We start from the raw sequence: 21060 nt of genomic DNA, 5'->3' as shown, positions 1-21060 counted from the left end.
GCTTTATAGAGATACTAAATGATTGGACGTTTCACCGTGACCACACCCTCTCCTAGCGCTTTAAAGATGGCTAAATTTAATTTAGTGAAACATTTTACATCCTTACGGAAATATGATTATATTTTGTAATTGTCATTTAAATCTGAATAATTTTCTAATTGTTTGTCATAAAGCAACATCTCAGGAAAATGTTATGGGTTTTCAAATTCAAATATGACTTCCTGTTATGAAACAGGACATCATTTCATACATGTCCACTGTAGAGGACACCAGGACTAAAATTATGTTTATTATGCATTTTGGGAGACATAACAATTGAATAGGAAAATAAATGATATATACATTTTCTTATGACATATTAGATATTATGAAAATGTGGGCAATTATTACTCTCATTATGACAATTATTTTTTCAACATGCTGTCCCAACAGCAACACATTAATATGCAAATTAGATAGTGTATAGATACACTGTGTTTAATGGGAAAAGCAGTTTATTAAATTTTTACACACATATTGCATAAAACAAAATGGTATATGAAATCATTTTGTAATATAGTTTATAACATAGTTGAGAATAATCGTTAAAAATCCCATTGTTTTTGCCTTTTTGGTGTGTATTCATGGCATTTTATTTTTTTAGAACAACTGAGTCCTAGTGTGCTCTACAGAGGACATAAAATAAAATATGAATAACATATAACTTGTGAAAAATTTTATTTTTCCATTTTTTTTTTTTTTTGTCATGCTCTAAACCAGTGGTTCCCAAAGCTGTCCTGGAGGACCTCCTGCCCTGCACATTTTGTATGTCTCCCTAATCAGATACATCCAATTTAGTTCTTGAAGTGTCCACTAACGAGCTGATGAGTGGAATCAGGTGTGTAAGATAAGGAGACATACAAAAGGTGCAGGGCAGGGGGGCCTCCAGGACAGGTTTGGGAAGCACTGCTCTAAACAATGTACACACACACACGGACAAAAATATTGGCACCCTTGGTAAATACTGTATGATCAAAGAAGGCTGTGAAAATTAATCTGAATTGTTAATCCTTTTGATTTTTTATTAAAAAAAATCACAAAAATCGAACCTTTCATTGGATAATAAGAATTTAAAATGGGGGAAAAAATCATTATGAAATAAATATTTTTCTCAAATACACATTGGCCACAATTAACGGCACCCTTTTATTCAATACTTTTTGAAACCTCCATTTGCCAGTTTAACAGCTCTAAATTGTCTCCTATAATGCCTGATGAGGTTAGAGAACAGCTGACAAGAGATCAGAGACCATTCCTTCATCCAGAATCACTCCAGACCCTTTAGATTCCCAGCTCCATGACGGTGCTTCTTCTCTTCAGTTCACCTCACTCATTTTCTACAGGGTTCAGGTCAGAGGACTGGAATGGCCAGCAGAAGCTTGGTTTTGTGCTCAGTGACCCATTTTTGTGTTGTTTTTGAGGTTTGTGTTTGGATTATTGTCCGGTTGGAAGACTTAAACATGGCCCATTATAAGATTCCTAACAGAGTCAGTCACTTATTGATTTTATATCTGTTGGTATTTGATAGAATCCATGATGCCATGTGTCTAAACAAGATGTCCAGGACCTCCAGCAGAAATATAGGCCCACAACATCAAAAATACAGCAGAATATTTCATTGTACTCATGGGGTACTTTTTATCCCTGTGTTCACCAAACCCATCTTGAGTGTTCGCTGCTAAAAAGCTCTTTTTCTTTTTTTTTTGTTTCGTCTGACCATAGAAGCCAGTCCCATTTGAAGTTCCAGTCGTGTCTGATTCTGATAACTGAATATGCTGGAGTTTGTTTTTGGATGAGCTAGGAGAATTTTTCATGTGGTGATGTAGGTGCTGTTTGCCAATTTTTTTTATTTATTTTTTTTTTGACACAAGGTTTTCTGACCCAACTATTTTCTCAACTATTTTTATAGACTCAACTATTTTCTGCAATTCTCCAGCGGTGGTCCTTGGGGAGTCTTTAGCCTCTCAAACTCTCCTCCTCACCGTGGATTAGGACGATATAGACACACGTCCTCTTCCAGGCAGTTTCGTAACATTTTATGTTGATTGGAAATTCTTAATTATTGCTCTGATGGTGGAAATGGGAATTTTCACTGCTCTAGCTCTTTTTTTTTAAAGCCACTTCACTAATTTGTGAAGCTCAATTATCTTTTGCTGCACATCAGAAATATATTATTTGGTTTTTCTCATTGTGATGGATGATTAAGGGAATTTTGGCTTTGTTTTCCCTCCTATTTATATTTCTGTGAAACAGGAAGCCATGGCTGGATAATTTCATGTTCATAATTACCCTGGAGTGCATATATATGTGTGTGTATATGTATACTGTAGTGGGTCGCGGCTTGATGGCTATGGGAAAACGTGGGTCCCAAGACCAAACCAGTTGAGAAACACTGCCCTATGAAAACTGGAGATGTTTTTTTTTTTTGATGTGTAACCCTTTTTACCCATTTAATTAGAGCTGGTAGAATGTGTGTCTTCACACATTTTGATGTGCGAGTTGATTTCATCTAACAAGCAGTACATTGGGATCAGCAAATAAATTTCCCACAAATGACAATAAATGACTGTGGAAATGGTGTAACACAGGAGAAAAGAATGCATTTTCCTCACATTCTGTCAAATGTTATCATATGATTGGAGTGAATGGGGGCAGTGGAGAGAAAGACAGTGAGTGGTTATGTCATGCCAAATGAATGCAAGACTGTGAGGTTGTTTCTTTTACATAACAGCAGTGTAAGGGGCTTCATGTGTACATGTTTTTGTATGTGTGGCGAGTTCATTCATGCATGCCAGTTCATACATGTTAAATAACTGCCTTTTGACAACACCAGTAAGTAATGCTAGAAGATTTCAGTTAGTCACGTCATTGACTACTGTCACCTGCACGCCTTCCTTGTTGTGACCTATTCCACTGGTTTTGCAGGATTATATTGACGCTCACCCAGAGACCATCATTCTTGACCCACTTCCAGCCATCCGAACTCTACTGGACCGCTGCAAATCCTACCAACTGGTGCACAGGATAGAGGACTGCATGAGAGGTACTGTGATCCAGCCCACATTTTCAGGTTATACCAATGGTGATCTGCCCAACTACTGGAAGCACCGAGTTTGTAGTTGAACTTTATAAAGTAATGGTCTGGTCAGAGCTGCAACACAGCAGTTGGCATGTTGAGCTGTGGTACTCATGCAGGTAAAACAGGTTTGAGTCTGACCTGCAACATGTTCATATTCTGTTCTTTCGCTTTGCTTAAAAGAATAGTTCTCCCAAAATGTTAATTTCTGGTATTATATATTCACCCATTGTCTTTTTACTTTCTTCTGTGGAACCAAAAAGGTGTATTTATAGAATATCCTCCTGACTGCTCTTTTCCATATAATGGAATAGAATGGGGGACTGGTGCTGTCAAGATCCAATATTACAAAAAGCACAATAAAAGTCTCGTAGAAATGACTCATGCACTCATTTTGAAGCCGTGTGACAAACAGACTGAAATTTAAGCCGTTATTCACTGGAAATCTTAATATGCACCCAATAGGTCTGCATGTTCATTCGGAAAGTAAAGAGTATTCGTTTGTGAATTGCTCTTTCGAATCTAATTTTGTAAATAATTTTATGTTGTTAACAAAATTGGTTTGAATGATTCGTTCACAAATCTAACTGATCGGATCTCAACTGATTCTATAATCGGTTGCATTTGGCTTGAGGAGACTTTAAATATAGAGCATGAGTTATATGAACGATGCTGCTTTTGCATTGTTTTTTTTAAGTTTCTCTGCTGCGTGCCTAATCTATCCTCTCTTCTATACATCCCTCTCCAGCTGGTCCTGTCTCTGGCCTGTGTTGCAATGCAGTTTATGTGCATATACGGAACAGAGATGGCCCAAAAAGGAAAAAAAACAATCCATTGCCGATTGTGAATTATAAATTAATTTAATATTGCACATTATTGTGATACTTCAGCTGGTATAGTATCATAACATGTTTATGGTATAGTGACAACCCAGCATTTCACCATTCACTGTAATTGCATAGAAAAATGTGACAAGTACATTTAAAATGTATCGTTTTGTATTCCAGAAGAAAGCCATACACGTTTAATGCAATATAAGTCTGAGTGAATAATGACACTTAATGAACTCATTTTTGGGTGAATTGATCTTTTAAATAGGCTATTTCTCCAGAACACCCATGTTATAGCAGCCTCATCTCCCCTCCACAGAAAGCGTTTGGTTCTTCCCTGAGCAGTCGTGTATGTTCATCTATATTTGTCTTTGTGGGCATCATGTGTGTCCGGGTTCTGTTGAACCAGACGTGACAGATGGTTATGTAACAAAATCATCTTTAAGCCCCCAGTCTGTGTCTCTCCTTTTCTTCTTTTGCCCTGATATCAGAGCATCTCACTCTTTATCTAGTGAAAACATGAGACACGTTCAGTAACACTGCAAACATTTAAATCAAAGTAAATGCATGATATGTCTCTAAATACACCAAATTAATAACAATTAATCACATATGTAAGTATTTTCTGAAAAAGACCCAAAATGAAGAATCCAAAAGGTAGCATTCTCGAGTTGTCCTTTAATTTAATTTTTATTTAAAAAAATTTATGTGTTTGCCAAATCATGGCCCTTGTCATGTTTTGCCCTAGAAGTGTACCTTTTTGGACACACTGTCAAGATTAAAAGTAGTTTACCTTTTGTGTTTGTGGATTACCAGTAGACTCTCAAAATGATTTCTTCAGTTGTAGGAGAATCATTCTAACAATTTTCGTTTGGGTCAGGTGGTACTAAACGCATTAAACTACAACACGTTAAATTGACATCTCAATGTTAAAAATGCTGCAATGTAAATGTCAGATTGGATGGTGTCAGTACTTGCAGATAACACCACTACCAAATTACACCCTGGCCATCTGTCCCCCTCTCTGTTTGTTTGGTCCTCTCACATTCACAGACGGACACAGCGACACATCCCTCTCTTTAGCAACAGTAAGCATGTCTGAACCATGACAGTGGTTACCATAGCAACACAAGTGGTAGCCGCTCTAGATACTCGAAGCATAGCAGTGTTCACACCATATTGGGTAAAATAGTTTTCGGCCATCAGTTGCAATGCATTGTGGGCTTTTATGCTTGTATGATTTTATGCAATGTCAGTGTTATTGTCTGCTAAGAATGTGTACTGGCACGGATTTTAAAAACATAAAAAAAAAATGCATAAAAATGCAAGGGTCTGCCAGTGGATGGTAATCTCACACAATTAATGCAGTTTGTTTTGGGGTATTATTGGTTAGTCTTAGGACTGCACAATTATGGCTTAGTGCGATTTATCAGATCATAGATGGTATGATTGAATATATGTGCTGCAAATAAAGTGTTTTTACACATGAACAGCTCATTATCCGCCAGTGTTTGCAGCATCTTAGAGCGGCTTGATTCACAGTAAATGCTGCTCCACACAAACTACATCTCTGCATGTGCTCTGAGTTCTTGTAGCTTCAACATGCTTTTGTTGGGGAAACCAAACACACCAAATGTGGCACGAAACATGCAGTGGTACAGAGGTAATGCTGCACTGTCATTGCCATGGCTCATTGGACCATGCGGCCAACTCAACATCATAGAGAGGATGTGTTTGTTAGCGCCACCAAATGGATGGCTCAGCCCAAAATGATCTCACCAGTGCGGCGATGACCAATTACACATTTGTGTAATGTGCAATATTGTGCTGAATGTAGAACTTAACAACAACAACAACAACTGTAATACAAAAAGAACAATTCTGTCATGACAACTCTCTGAGAGTTTAGCATGGTAATATGCATGGCAAAATTAATGTGTTTTGTCTTGGTGGTACACATCTGCTACACGACTGTTGCGGTGGCAGAGCAAGTAAAGAGACTTGTCACTGCCAATACATCCACAGACATGCTGTTGTGAACATGTAAGAAATACTGCTGCTGCACATAAAACATATATGAAATAACCCCCATGTATAGCTTACATAAATCACTCCGTAGCAGGTGGAGCTGGGGAAGATGGACGGTTTCTGAAACTCGCTGCAGCTACTACAGCAAGCACTAGCCAAGTATTTGAATGTTGAGCAGCATGCTCATTGGCAGCTGATACAAAAAGAACGAATTGGCAGCACCATGTGATAATGATGTCATTGTCAGATTGAGTTGGAACATACCAGCCTGCGCCGTCTAGAGTTTCACGACAGAACTTTGGATTAAAACAACAACATCAAGAATACTAAACAAACAAACAAAAGCTTGGTGTTGGCCATGCTTCTCAAGATGACTAAGGTATTTTAAATCATTAAAGCTTCTGCTCCATCCATTCAGTGGTGTTAGCAAACACTTCCTTCATGTTGATTTAATTTTTTATTTTACATTGAAATATGACAATAGTAATATTTATTTTCATTATATTCATTATACTAACAACATCAATAATAATATTTATTATTATTATTATTATTAAATTGAAATTAAATACTGCACTGCACCGTTTGCATACTGTATATTACACTACACACATTCTGTTAACATTTTTAACATATAATACAGGTGATGAGACTTTTCTCGCAACCAGACAAGTGTAATACTTTCTGGAAAAAGTTAGCCATGGACACGGTTTATTTCCAGTAAGAGGGACGAGGTGACATGGAATGTAGAGCTGGCGAAATCCTGTGAATAAAACTGAGACAGATGAGTGAGAGTGGCTGAATGTGCCTCTGAGAGGATCTGCCATGGACTCGCTGACATCTGCAGGACAGGAGGCATGCTACAGATCATTTTCACCAAACATTTTCAAACATCCACTAAAGACGAAATCTACAATTCTGTATGGAATTGTTGAACTGAGGATTGTTTTAAAAAAATATATATTCTTTTTATTTTGTACCTTTTGGTAGCTCACTAGGTTCTTGGAAAGGAGCTATGATCTGTGCATCAGTTGATGAATTCCCACCAGTGTTCACCAGCGCACAGGACGTCTCCCACACACTGGTGCTGTAATGAATGCTGTTTGTCATCCGAGTTCATGCTTATTTCTAGTCTATTTCTTAATGAGACGCCTAGTGGTTAGCGCTCCACTCTCATACATATGACTCATGCACATCCTGAAGAGCTTCACCTAAACATTGTCCTGCTGTCTTACATTCGGTCCGTGGAGACAAAGCAGGACACCATTTGTTTGTGCATGAGAGTGTTTCAGACTTTATAAGGCAACGATTCACACTTTTAATTCGTTGCTGCATCTGCTTTCATGTCATGGTTTAGCTTTCCCTTTTATTAGCATTGATCCACACAGTGTTTGAACCAGTTTTGGTACTGTTTTACCTGACATTGCACACTTTTCCCGTTCCTTGTGGGAAATTTTGGTCTTAGAGATTCAGTTTAACCTTTATTAGATTTTTCGAGTACAGAGTAGCCAGTATGTCAGATTTGACAAAGCCACCATCCCCTAAACAAAGGTATGAATGGATGGAGGAAGAGGCTCATATGATATTAGACTGCCTGTCTGTGCTGTCCGGAGCCAAAACTCCATAGCAGTGCTTTATAAACGTGTTCTAAACATTCCATGAATGTCATATAAATGTCTCGGCTGGCTCCGGCAGGTCTGCAGAGAGCTTGAAGTGTTTAGACAGAGCGGAGATTGATCCTGGACCCTCGCTGAGCCAGAAACAGGAACATCACTTAGGGTTTGTACCTGCTAAAGAGGATCTCATTACTCTTCCCTTTTTATTTACGGAACAGCTCTTGGCTAATTTAAATGGAATTTACATTTCTAATAATAAATCACGTATTAGCAGCCATCAAAATTGCCTAACATCTCTGCATTGAAGTCGTGTACAAATATCTGGTAGAACTTTGCATCTGACTTGCTGTTGATTGCCACAGAAAATAATTGACTTGTCCCTCAGTTTGTAAATCAGACAAAAAACAGATGAAAAAAGCACAATGCAAGTGTATGGGGCAACTGTTCCAGAAACATGAAGCTCTACATTTTATAGCATTTACGTGAATTTGACAGGAAGAAAATGTCATCTCGATTGTCTTTTTTGAGCATCTAAGTTAGGGTTATCTAGGTTATAGTTTGCGTCATCTAAACAGTACATGTGGATAGTTACGTAACAACCTCATTTGAGTGTATTGCATGAACTTTACACATTTACTAAATTTAAGTGGTCTTGATACTTCCGAAATGGACGTTGAGAGAACATAATTATTCATATTTGCATAAACTTGCCCCATGCTTCTATTGCAAGTGCATTACTGTTTGTTTCAGTTTTCTACAAACAACACGCTGGAAATATTTTCTAACAGAACACGTAAGTCTGGATTTCATTGTGGTTGAAATGTTATAAATGGTAATAGTAGGTTGCTCATACCACTAAACTGCTTGTCGGAGATTGCTGCTGCCCTTTTTTACAGGCTTTCATAAATGCTTATGTAAGCTTCCTCTGGAATAGGAGAACAAAAAGCTAGCAGCTGGATAAATGGACCAGCTCTGATAAGAAAACCAGCTCTCTCTATTTCAACACTACCGGATATTTCCGTAGCGATACCATTATTTACCAACTCAAAAGCTAGATAGACAAAACAGGAAGTGAAAGGTTAGCTTGCGATTTTGTTCCTTCAGGGGGGACTTTGACCAATCAGTACTGACCTTTTTGGTCCACTAACTGGTTTTGTTTTTATATATATATACATATATATACATAATAAATAAATATATACATACATAATAAATATAAGCAGTACACAAACATGTATTATGTAAACAAACTTTTATTTTGGATGTGATTTAATCGCGATTAATCGTTTGATAGCACTAATAAACTATAAAAAATAATTTATATTTTAAAATGCATTAAAATAGGAAATGGTTATTTAAAATTGTAAGAAATTTTCACAATATGTCACTAGTTTAGTGTTATTTTGCCATCTCTTAAAAAGTAAGCTGTGTCAAAGTGTTTCTATAATGTGTACTAAAACCCTTGAGTCATGTTGAGTCTTTTCTTCAGCTTTGAAAAGCATCTCGTCATCAGTTTTGCTACCTCTCCACACAGGCGGTTTACCGTGATCATATCAGAGCGCTGTGTCATCAGCCTGTTGAGGCTTCACTCTTCAACTCATTTCCTGTGCTACACTTAAAAAAACTCCTAAAACATGCCTTATCTGCCTAGATAACAGCTTGACTGGCATCTGGCTGACAGCATGTAACTGCAACAAAGCAGATTCATTCACCGGACCTCTGGCCGGTTGCTTACTGGCCCAAGTCAGAAGAGCCTATTCCCAAGTTAAGCCCAGTATGCATCTTTGTTTTGATGATTCATCTCTCTCCGATCATGTGCCTCCGGTTGGAATTCGCAAACATAGCTACTCATTCACAGCTATTGATGCTTTTGTTCCGTCTATGGCTCTGTTTGCTCATCTGAGCGATACCCAGGACAGTGAGAGTACAGTATTTTCAAACAAAGCCTTGAACCCACGGGTCAAACTGCTGCGCTTCTATTGACTGGCTCCTGCATTATGCAGAGTGAGTCAGGCTCAGTGCCTTGTGTCCATTGTTCTCCATTCGGTAAAATAAATATGGAAGTAAAGACAACCAGAGGGGTAACTGCTGACAGGAGACCTTACACAAGTTGTTTTATGAGAGTCGTGAGGGATAACATATACTTCTACCAAGTAACATCATCTCTGTAAATGCGTCTAGTTACTCTCGCCTAACTAGTCCTGCCTAATCAACAATTCAAATGACTTGTAAATAGTTTTTGCTTCCTTTTTCCCTGCTTAAATGATCATCACCGCTGGTCAGTGGGAGTTTTAGTGCTTTGATATTTGTGACCTTGGACCACAAAATCAGTCATAAGGGTCAAAACTTAATTTATACATCATTTGAAAGCTGAATAAATAAGCTTTCCATTGATGCATGGTTTGTTAGTATAGAACAAGATACAACTATTTCGCCAAGATACAACTATTAAAAGATCTGAAATCCGAGGGTGCAAAAAAATCTAAATATTGAGAATTTTCTCATGTTTGTCACACTTTAATGTTTCAGATCATCAAACAAATTTAAATATTAATCAAAGATAACACAAGTAAACACAACATGCAGTTTTTAAATGAAGGTTTTTTTTTATGAAGGGAAAACAAAATCCAAACCCACATGGCCCTGTGTGAAAAAGTGGGCCAAAATTCCCCCACAGTGCTGTAACAGACTCATTGCAAGTTATCACAAACGCTTGATTGCAGTTGTTACTGCTAAGGGTGGCCCAACCAGTTATTAGGTTTAGCACTTTTTCACACAGGGCCATGTGGGTTTGGATTTTGTTTTCCCTTCATAATAAAAAACTTAATTCAAAAACTGCATGTTGTGTTTACTTCTGTTATCTTTGATTTAATATTTAAATTAGTTTGATGATCTGAAACATTAAAGTGTGACAAACATGCAAAAAAAAAAAAAAAAAAAAAATCAGGAAGGGGGCCAACACTTTTTCACACCACTGTGTGTGTATATATATATATATATATATATATATATATATATATATCAATGTTTATTATGAATAATTTGCCCATGCACATCATTTTTCTTTTTAATTTGTAAGCTTTAATCAAAAACACATAATCTAAAAATAACATTAACTTCTGCATTTTTCTTGTTTCCCTCCAATTTTAATTTAATTTAATAATTTTTTATTTTATTTTATCATTATTATTATTATTATTATTATTTTTTTTTTTTTTTTAAAGCTCTGTGGCCCCATGTGCAAAGATGCCAGATTTCAAATGACATACTTCTAGGTTCCTGCGTCAGCCAAAAAATGCTAACAGAGAGTGTTTTTCATGTATTTTAGACCTTTTCAGTTACATTGAATTGTTTTTTTTTTTTTTTTTTTTTTTTACCTTTGGTCACTTGGTGAGCATCACTTTGACAAACCTTTGCTTTTTCCCTCTATTTCATACTGTTCTGATGGAGAACAGCTTGGCAGTGCACCTACTAGACCAGTGCAAAACCGGCATGGACCTCAATGAAATTTCATTAATTCATATAACATTCATGCAGGACTCACCTGTCTCTTCCTGTCTCTCATCTCTCTCTGAAGATGTGAGGATCTGTTCTCCTCCGTTTATGGTGCTGAACAGTGAGTGTGGCCCAGACACGCTGGAGCAGATCAAGCAGCACGGTCTTACATTCCCTTTCAGTAAGTTTCCACCTTTTCCTTTCTGAAACAGAAAATAATAAAGTTTAACCAAGGGACCTCATTCTATATATAAATCCCACACTTAAGGTGCAGTAACATATTTACAAATTTTGGTGGGTGAAATCAGGAATTTCATGTGAGGCGAAATGTTCAAGTTAATCTAATGAATTCACTATATTGACCAACAACAATCTGCGTGAAAAAAGTCTATAATGCGTTGTAGATAGCTGCATATTTTATCTCCCTTATTTTTTTGAATGAGCAGCTGGTAGGAAAGCGACCTTTTTAAAATAAGAGCCATAGTGTATTTCGGATTTGTGTATAATTAAAAGTCCTGCATTTTGTGTGAGATCTTATTTTTCTTGTTATTATTGGTATTTTGGTTATGCAATAAACTGTAATCTGGTATTTAATTAAACGGAAGCGCTTGTGACTTCTCTCTTCTTTCACGCTGCTCTGTCACAGGAAGTAACGACTAAGAACATTATTTAACACATTCAGTATTTATATTTTGGTAGCATGGGCACTATAACATGAAAAGTGTGCAGAATTTGCAGTAATTGTTTGATGAATTGAACAAGTATGGAAAAGATTATTTAAAGCCAAATTGCTGTTTAAAAATAGGCTAAAACTAGACTTAAAAACCCACGGCAACAGTGTAAAAGTAGCCAAATTCTGTGGTAAAAGTACAGACTTGGCAACACTGACCCTTTCCAATAAATATCTGGAAAGTTTATATGGATTTGACTAAATTATCATTTATTAAAATTCAAATACAACATCCTGAAAAATGGATGTTTCTTTTTTCTTCCTGAGTTTATGTATATATTGAATAAGAAACGCGTTTGTCATTAAACATGCCCTGTTTTGCATTTGTATGCGTGTTCCAGTACAATTAAGTCATTTTAAGATTGCATGGGTTTTTCTCTGTATGGACCTATGGCGTTAATTTTATTTATGCATAAAAAGTCTTAAATTTGATTTTAGAAACTGAGGGGACTGCTCCTGACTACAAAGACTTGTGTTCTCACTAATGTCCCATACTAAACTCCTATTAAGTCACAGAACAAGATTTTACTGCGTTAGAGGTTTTAGGAGTTGCATTATTAACTCATTCACCACCTTAGAGTGTTTTTCTTTTCTTCTCATCTTGCACAGTTTGCAAAACACGGGTTGCTCACGGAACTAACTCTCATGAGGTAAGAGACTTTTCTAACTCTGCTTTTGTGAAATGTGACCACAGAGGTCACGAAACGCTAATACGCACAAAGCATTGTTTCAAAACCCAGTGAGCTGCCTACATAGGCAGCTTACTTTGAAGTCGGCATTCTAAGTGAAATCGAACCTCAGAAGTAGCTAAGGAAAGTTCAACTCTACACCTAAGATTTGGTTAGCATCCACTTGATATGCACAAAAAGTTATTTTATAGTGAAAAAATTCTTCAGATTATTATATTGTTAGAACCGTTCACTCAGATGTTCTTTGTGGAACCCAAAATGATGGTTCTCCATTTTGGAAGCTTTATTTTTAAGTGTATTCATCACTTTGAATATATAAGTTCATGTTTCTGTCTCTTCTCACTCTGTTCCTTTGCAGATGGCTATAATATTCAACGCAGAGGACCTAAAGGACGTGAAGCCACCGTGTGTCATCCAGAGTTTTATAAACCACAATGCCGTGCTCTATAAGGTGTTCGTGGTGGGCGAGTCGCACACTGTGGTGGAGAGACCATCACTCAAGAACTTCCCCTCTGGACCGTCTGGTAAACCTTCAGCCCACACTTTAGCTCTTTATAAATGTTATTTCCATGAAAGGTCACTGCTGCGATATGGTTCGTTTCACCTCGATTGGACCGTTCAGTTTGTTTAGGCGTGATTTACATTACAGCTTCCTGCTGTATAACCCAGATAGCTGACTTTGCAGTGAAAAGAGTCGATCAAATTTTGCTGCTACCCAGTCAGCAGAAGCGCTTACCCGAGTCTGGTTTCCACTGCGGGCTGCTGTAAAGTATGGCCCGTTTGCATATGCTAATGTACTTGGGAGTCCATGCAAACCAGTTACGGTTACTGGGAGAGCGACCTGTTAGTTTAATGCAAATTCAGGGTCAGCTCTGTGCCTGAACTCATGCTGAACTCCACAAAGCACAAGTACACATGCCTTGCCTTCCAGCAGTATTCAAATGAAAAAAGAACCCTGTTTAGAAGATTAAAACAAAGAAAAAAAGGGAGGTGCAGTGTTTCTAAAGACAGATCAGGCTGCTAATGATTTCTAAGAATTCTATGAAGACATGAAGAAAAGGGCTGATTAATTTCTTAAGATGGTTTGTGAAGTTCTTCAGTAAGATTCAGGAAACCTGAAAGTGTTTGCTGCAGTACTTTTCAGTATAGATTTTTTAAAGATTTTACTGACCAAAACAATCATGTTTGAAGCCTAAAGATAATATGTGTAAAGTCAATGAGAACTATATATATGTAATATTTGTCAAATGTCATATTTAGCTACCTGTGCCCTTTATCAAGTAGGACATATACAGAAATTTAATAAAGTTATCAAACACTAAATTCTAAATTAAATCTAGATGAATCCTTAAAGCTATAAAAGTGATTGATTTGCTCTTTTTTGTTGTTTTTTTTGTTTAATAGTGATAAATATTTTTAACACGTTAAACTGAAAAATGAATCGCCTGTGTTAATGCACTAATATATTAGGGGTGACCCCGAATAGTCGAAGATTCAATGCTACGAATATGAGGAGCCTGATTGCTATTATATTTGAGGATTAATAGATGTACATCATGAATATTTGGGTGTTTTGATGTCTGCACAGAAAGAAGGAAGGCTAAATGGTGGGTTGCTGTCTCCTTTAATGAATTTCTTTACTGCCATTTGAGTGGGAGGTCATAGATCTCAGCATCCTCTTGGCAGTAGATTTTTGTGTTCCTCCTCACTCTAATTATTCTCCCTCTCTGTCTGGCACTCCTGAAGCTTCGACTCTCTCAGCTGAACCGCAGCTCTCTGCTGCTGTCTAGTGGCTTCCTGTGCACTTGCATACTTAAACATTCATTTGTATTCAACTGACTTGCAACTGAAAGTGTTTTTCACATTAACGTGTTTGTTTTTTATGCCTTATAGACAGAAAAGCAATTTTCTTCAATAGTCACAATGTGTCCAAGCCAGAGTCGTCCTCTGACCTCACATCTGTAAGTTCAGTTCTCTTTAGTCTACATAAAGTATTAAGTTCACTAAAGATTTATACAACAAATCCAGGTGGGAATTTAAGCATAGCCATTCAGTAATAACTGTAATAATTTTCAATTCAGAAGCTCTTTATTCACCTCTCTTTCATTTGCACTTTTGACAGAGGGATAATGTAGAAGGTGTTTCGCAGCCACCGAATGATGATGTTATTAGGGAACTGTGTAAATCTCTTCGGGAATCTCTCGGTGTTTCGCTCTTCGGCATCGACGTCATCATTAACAACCAGACGGGCCAGCACGCAGTCATTGACATCAATGCATTCCCTGGTGTGTATCTGTTTAACTGCAAGGCACCTGTCCCATGCCAAATAGAGCTTATATACACAATACCTCTAATAATTCTGCAAATTGCGCACATACTCTACTGTTCAAAAGTTTGGGGTCGGTAAGATTTTGAAAGATGTCTCTTAGGCTCACCAAGGCTGCATTTATTTGATCAAATATATAGTAAAAGCAGTAATATTGTTAAATATTTAAATAATGTTTTTGTGTTTTTAGGGTTTTTAGGGTTCAGAAATCATTCTAATATTATGATTTGGACCTCATGAAACTTTTCTAAATAATATTATAGTTGAATACTGTTGTGCTGCTTAATAGTGCTTAATAATTTTTTGAAACATCATAAATGTCTTTACTTAACTTGATCAACTTAAGTCTTCATTTAAAAAAAGAAAAGGAAAAAACGCTTACTGGAACCCACATTTTTTGAACAGTAGTATTTATTGTTTGGTAAGATGATAATTGGTTGGTTGGGGGGGTTCATACCATTTCCAATTTTTGGCTTTAAGTGAAAGTAATTACATATTTTCTCTACATTTTGAATGCATGTGAGTGTATTTATTTTTCAACATTTTTCAAAATCAGGTATTTTTTTGAGATCCATATGTTTTCTTGAGGCAATTTGATAACATGAACTAATTATGTTTTATGTTTTTCTTGTCACATGACAACAAAATAGCTTTCTACATGTTCTGCATCACTATTATTTAGGAAATAATATTATCAATAACACTATTAAGAAATAAAAGAACATTACAAGTTGGAATGACTGTCAGGCACATCCGAAAGTGATTGATTTACATGTAAATCTCAGAGAGTTCATTATGATTTGGTGAACTGGTTCATCCAGTGTTCATCATGAATTTCTTCGTGAATGGGACATCTACAGTTAGATCTATGAACTCAAAGCAGCCGAGATATGATTTTTAAATCCACAATAAACTACCACTACTACGTAAAATAGCGGCATCCATTAACCCTTCACACAAACAGCGGCTCGGTCTCACACAAGCAAAGCTATACCGCACTCATACTACTGAGAAATTTATTCATTGCACATACCAATTTTTTTTCGTAGCATGTTCTCACTGACCAATTTGCATTTAAGAAACATCTTCATGACCACAAATTTGAACTTGTTTTTACTCTTCCCAGGATATGAGGGTGTCCCAGAGTTCTTCAATGATCTCCTGAACCACATCATCAGCGTCCTCCAAGACCACTCCTCCAGTGACCCCTCGGCCCCGCCCCCTCCCGGCCAGCTGCCCGCTTTAGGCGCAGGAGAGCGCAACTGCGCCCCGTCCCAGGAGTGCTGCGGCATGCTCGGCAAAGAGTCGGACAGCAGCCCCTGGATCGTGGAGGGGGACGGTGGTCTGAAAGGCCCGCGTCAGAGACTGGGCTGCAACACGGCCATGTCCCCCAACTTTCAACAGCACTGCGTGTCCACGATAGCCACTAAAGCCTCATCACAATGACTGCCGCCTCCCCACACTACCCCCCTCCTGCCGTCCGTCCCTGAACAAATTGTGAAGACAAACTGAATAATATACAATAACAATAATAACTATTATAAAATATCTGTAATCAAAAATAAACTATATTGAGAATAATCATAATGATGTTGATGATGGGCATTAGATTCTGTCTCCTATGCCTTTGTATATGTTTTATTTTTTAATTCCTTTCTCTTCAGTCTAACAACTCAGTACTGTAATGTGAACTTTTTGCAAATGAACATTGATCAGCAGCTTTGTAAAAAAAAATCTGTTTTAATTTGAAGCACAGTGCAAAATTAGTGGATGTTAGTTCATTGAACACACTAGGCATGTTGGATATTTAAGCTGGAAAAAGTTTTTTCTTTTGTTGCTGATGGAAAAGACTAACGGATATCAGTGTTTTTAGTGACACTGAACACAAACACAGAATAATCTAACAAACAGGACACCTGAAATGTCTTTGTGCTCCGTATTTAGTGGCAATCCTATATTGTGATGATCCACAGTGTATATCGTTGTGCAGCATCTACAGAGATCTTGTAGGCTGTGTGCCACTGCGTTTGATCTAGTGACGCTCCGTTATCTTTTCATAATGCTCCAGAAGACTTTCATCATCCTTCCATAAACATTGTGACACCTGACATTTTTCATGTGCATTTCAATGCATCATATCATAAGATGTTATGTGAAGTTGGGAGAAAACTGAACGATGAATTTCCAGGTGAACTGTCCAGTATCATTAACGCTTTGATAGTTTAATGTAAGTCGGCTCTCCGCAGAGGTTCTACTGTTCTTCTAAAATTCTTCTAAGTTCAGTTTTTTTTGGTCAGTGTTGCGTTTGGTTGGACGGTTGCACGAGGATATTCTGACATTCCCTGTATGAGTGTGGTGTTTTTTTTAGCAGACGGTCCTTTAAAAGTTCAGATGTTTTGTATATGATCCAGTTTGCTTCAGGTTAGTACAGACCCTTGAAATATTTGAACAAACTGCATAAGATGGATGTTAATGTATATGTTGGGAGTATTTTGTCTTGTTCTAAAGAAGACCACATCTCATCTACAAAGGGTTCAACGCTTTGATTCTTGGTTACCATTCCTCGTTTAAAAGGAAAATGGACAGATTTGTAACACATTCTTCATTATAAATGGAATAATTGCTAACTTGTTTGAAAATCACTAATGAATACAAAGTATTTGTTTTATATATCTTATAGTTGGCGAAACATTGCATTTGGTTGCTGATTTAAACCAATCTGTTTTGTAAAATGCCATGAGGCAGTTGAAGCACTAATTAATTTGAACATTTATTTAGCACTAACATCAATGTCATTAAAACCATCTGAACAATTTATTCATTCATTAAAATGTAATAAAGCCAAAAAGTGATTTTCAGCTTTTTAGGTTCTCTTTTAGTAGTGAAAGCCTTTGGACATCCCACAGCAGTTTTTTGTACAATTACAAAAATGATCATCTTATCATGTTTATAAAAGAAACGTCGCCCACTTAGTGCCCAGGAAGTGACTTGGATTACTCCTACACGTTTGAAAACCAACAGAAAACAGCTTGTTTTTGTTCACTGTGAGAGGAATGAATGTGTGGAGATATTTGACAAGCAATGTCTTAATGTGGTAAACGAGAGCGGTGCGAATGGACTCTGCTCCCATTCTGGTCAGTTTATATGAAGTGAACATTTAGTGCCACTCCACTGGCCTTTTGCACCTTATGTTAATGCTTTTCTTGTTCTGATGGGGTCCATTTTTTAAGATGAATATTTTCATAGGTATACCAAACTGTGTAATATCCTTTTCTATAGTAACTCACTCCATTGTTATGGAATACAAATTAAGTGGTCATTATCATTTTGATTCCATTTCAATAACAATTAGGTGTTTTTTTTGTTTTGTTTTTTTAAATTGGACATGTAGCCTCTTGCTAGCATATGATTGATTGGTTATATGATTGATGGGGACTGTGTTCAGAATAAGTTTGCATTTTGTACATCCTAAAAAATGCTCCAAGTCTGAGTCGGTTGAGAGAACGGCAGCCTTCAACACAGATTTACCTTTTGTCTCTGTACTTTTGCCTTCATTGTGCTATCAAATAGAAAATCTCCTCACCTACTCAATTTTCTGTCTCTATCATTTTTAATTGGTTTCAGGTCTCATATAAGGCTCCCTGTACTTACATATTCATTCACCAGGCCCAAAATTCATCGGGACCATGGTTTAACATCTCTGGTTACGTCAGTATCAGAATGTGACCCAGTGCTCGATGTTTTAAGGCCATCATATGCTATTCATGTATGTCAGATGCATCCATATGCCAGCAGGGCCCTATTATTATGGTATTAGCACATTTACTCACCTTCATGTTACATCAGATCTGTTAGAATTACTTTCTCCCATGGAAAGCATGTGTAAAGTGGACGCTGAATCACGTCTTGCTGTTCAAAACCAGTTTAACTTAAAAAAAAAAAAAGTGAGAGAAAACCGAAACAATGAAAATATGAGACGGAGTTATTATAATTAACTAAAACCATAAAAAAGTTTCTTGAAATAAAGTGTAAAAAAAACTGGTAACACTTTAGAATAGGGACAAGTGCTGTCGAATGATTAATCGCATCCAAAATACAAGTTTTTGTTTACATAATATATATATGTGTGTGTACTGTGTATATGTATTATGTATATACAAATACACATCAATATATATATATATATATATATATAGAAAATATTTTATATATTATATTATATATTTATATTAATATAATTTATATTATATATAAATATATTTAATATATATATACATAATATATTTTTCTTATATATACATGTATGTATGTGTATTTATAAGTATACACAGTACACGCATATATTATGTAAACAAAAACTTGTTTTGGATGCGATTAATCGTTTGACAGCACTAATTCAGGACCAATTCTCACTATTAACTAGCTTATTAGCATGCCTATTATTAACATATTTAATATTAAATATATTAACTTGATGTACCGGATATGGTAACACTAGAAATAAATATTAATAGAAACTATATAGACATTTAAATAATTTAAATTGTATAGATTTAAATAAATGACAAAAAAACTAAATTACTAAAACTTCAAAATAAAACTGAAACGATAAATAATAAAAAATATTTATAAAAACTATATGATACTGTATATGATACTACAATGATATTGATGGATGTGAGAAAGCTTGAAAAATAATAAGACTTTAATTTTTTATTTTGTCCCGTTTTCTGTCTTTAACAGAAACATTGTGTATACTGGTTTTGTAAAGGTCAGCAAGAGTTCAGACCTCGCAGAGTTAAACTAGTGCACTGTAGTAGTAGGCCTACAATAAAAGCTATTAAACTGCAGTTTGTGCTAAATGAGCAGGCCATACACAGTTTATACGCCTTACACCCTCCTCCTCCTGCTCGCCATTGGCCCACACATTTTCATTCAACTCATCCTCGCGACCTGATTGGCCAGACACTCTGTCAGTCACTACCGCCGCTCGCGATTGGCCGGTCCCAGTTAACTAATGCGAAAAATCCATGTTCTCCGGTTTTGACATGTCACTAGAGCAAAGCCACCCGTCCGATCAGAAGTAGAGAGAGTAGCTTCATGCCTCGCACGTGTCACAAGCCGATTTACAGCGTCTGAATAAAACTGAGCATTTGCCCTAACATTATGCAAACCGCCTAAAGTTGTGCACTTCACTTGAATTGAAGCATGTCGTCGACCCGCTTGTCTTTGGCCGGACGGGGCTGCGCTGACAGCGGACTGAGCGGATAAACGGGACTGAATGTGACGGTGAATGAAGAAGCACCAGCCCTTCGCTTCGAAGCAAAACACGACCGAACATGGCTGACAGAACAGCTCCCAGCTGTCACCTACGGCTCGAGTGGGTCTACGGCTACCGGGGACACCAGTGCCGCAACAACCTGTACTACACCGCCGCCAAGGAGATCGTCTACTTCGTCGCCGGCGTCGGAGTTGTGTACAACACACGGGAACACAAGCAGAAATTTTATTTGGGACATAACGATGACATAATCAGGTAGGCACATTCACCTGGATGTTTTAAGGAAATACATACATTTTGTTCATATTTATTTTTTTACCAAATGCACGCCAACTTAGTAGTATTTAACTCAATGGTTGTAATGCATCGAAGCCAGTGTCAGGCTGACTAATGTTACTTATATAAGACGGTGCTGTATATTTAAGATCATCACAGAGAGGCACAAAATCACTTTCCAGAACATTTTCGTTCATCGTTCCTGGTTGGTGCATTGATCTTCCAACCCCTATCCTTAATGCTCATACAATGACCATTTTTTCTTCATCCTAAAAAAAAAAAGAAAAAGTTTTTTTCTTTTCTTTAATCTTTCCCTGTCTAGCATGTACTTATTTGAACAATGCTTGGAACTTGGCATTACGAGCACGTCCTGTTTGCCTCTGAATCGCTTGATGTGTATAAAAGCATGTATAAAATGCACAAGTCTGTATAAAAGCGTCTGCTAAATGAATGCATGTGGAGAGAGATGGAGGTGTGAGTTGCTCCGCCCGGCTGCTGAAGGTGATCTGTGTCGCGCTGGACAGCGCCTCAGCGGAGAAACTTACCTAATTTGACGAATGTGTGTGAATTTAAAAATTATAAGATCTCAATACTTTCGCATGTGGGCTACCTACTGTTGAATTTGTCCTCAAACATATACATTCCTCAAGTATTCACAGTGCTGAAGGGGTTGT

At 37.0% G+C, this 21060-nt stretch overlaps 2 protein-coding genes across 3 annotated transcripts in view; both read left to right on the top strand.

The window, feature by feature from the left end:
- LOC306886684 (inositol-tetrakisphosphate 1-kinase-like) overlaps positions 1-18418 on the top strand; it is a 50286-nt gene extending 31868 nt beyond the window's left edge. For both annotated transcript variants that reach the window (XM_079443989.1, XM_079443988.1), the window contains exons 5-11: positions 2965-3082; positions 11167-11265; positions 12424-12464; positions 12862-13027; positions 14397-14464; positions 14626-14788; positions 15956-18418. In XM_079443989.1, the coding sequence (XP_079300115.1) occupies positions 2965-3082; positions 11167-11265; positions 12424-12464; positions 12862-13027; positions 14397-14464; positions 14626-14788; positions 15956-16275 (975 nt within the window). In that variant the 3' untranslated portion in view covers positions 16276-18418. The remainder of the gene's footprint in view (positions 1-2964; positions 3083-11166; positions 11266-12423; positions 12465-12861; positions 13028-14396; positions 14465-14625; positions 14789-15955) is intronic.
- Positions 18419-19882: 1464 nt separating this feature from the next.
- Positions 19883-21060, top strand: part of LOC306886042 (echinoderm microtubule-associated protein-like 5) — a 98417-nt gene continuing 97239 nt past the window's right edge. Inside the window, 1 exon segment of the mRNA XM_079442899.1 lies at positions 19883-20365. Within this exon segment, the coding sequence (XP_079299025.1) occupies positions 20169-20365 (197 nt within the window). The 5' untranslated portion in view covers positions 19883-20168.

This window comes from Barbus barbus (assembly GCF_936440315.1).
Source record: "Barbus barbus genome assembly, chromosome: 20".
Classification (NCBI taxonomy): Eukaryota; Metazoa; Chordata; class Actinopteri; order Cypriniformes; family Cyprinidae; genus Barbus; species Barbus barbus.
This window is presented reverse-complemented; position numbering and strand designations above follow the sequence as displayed.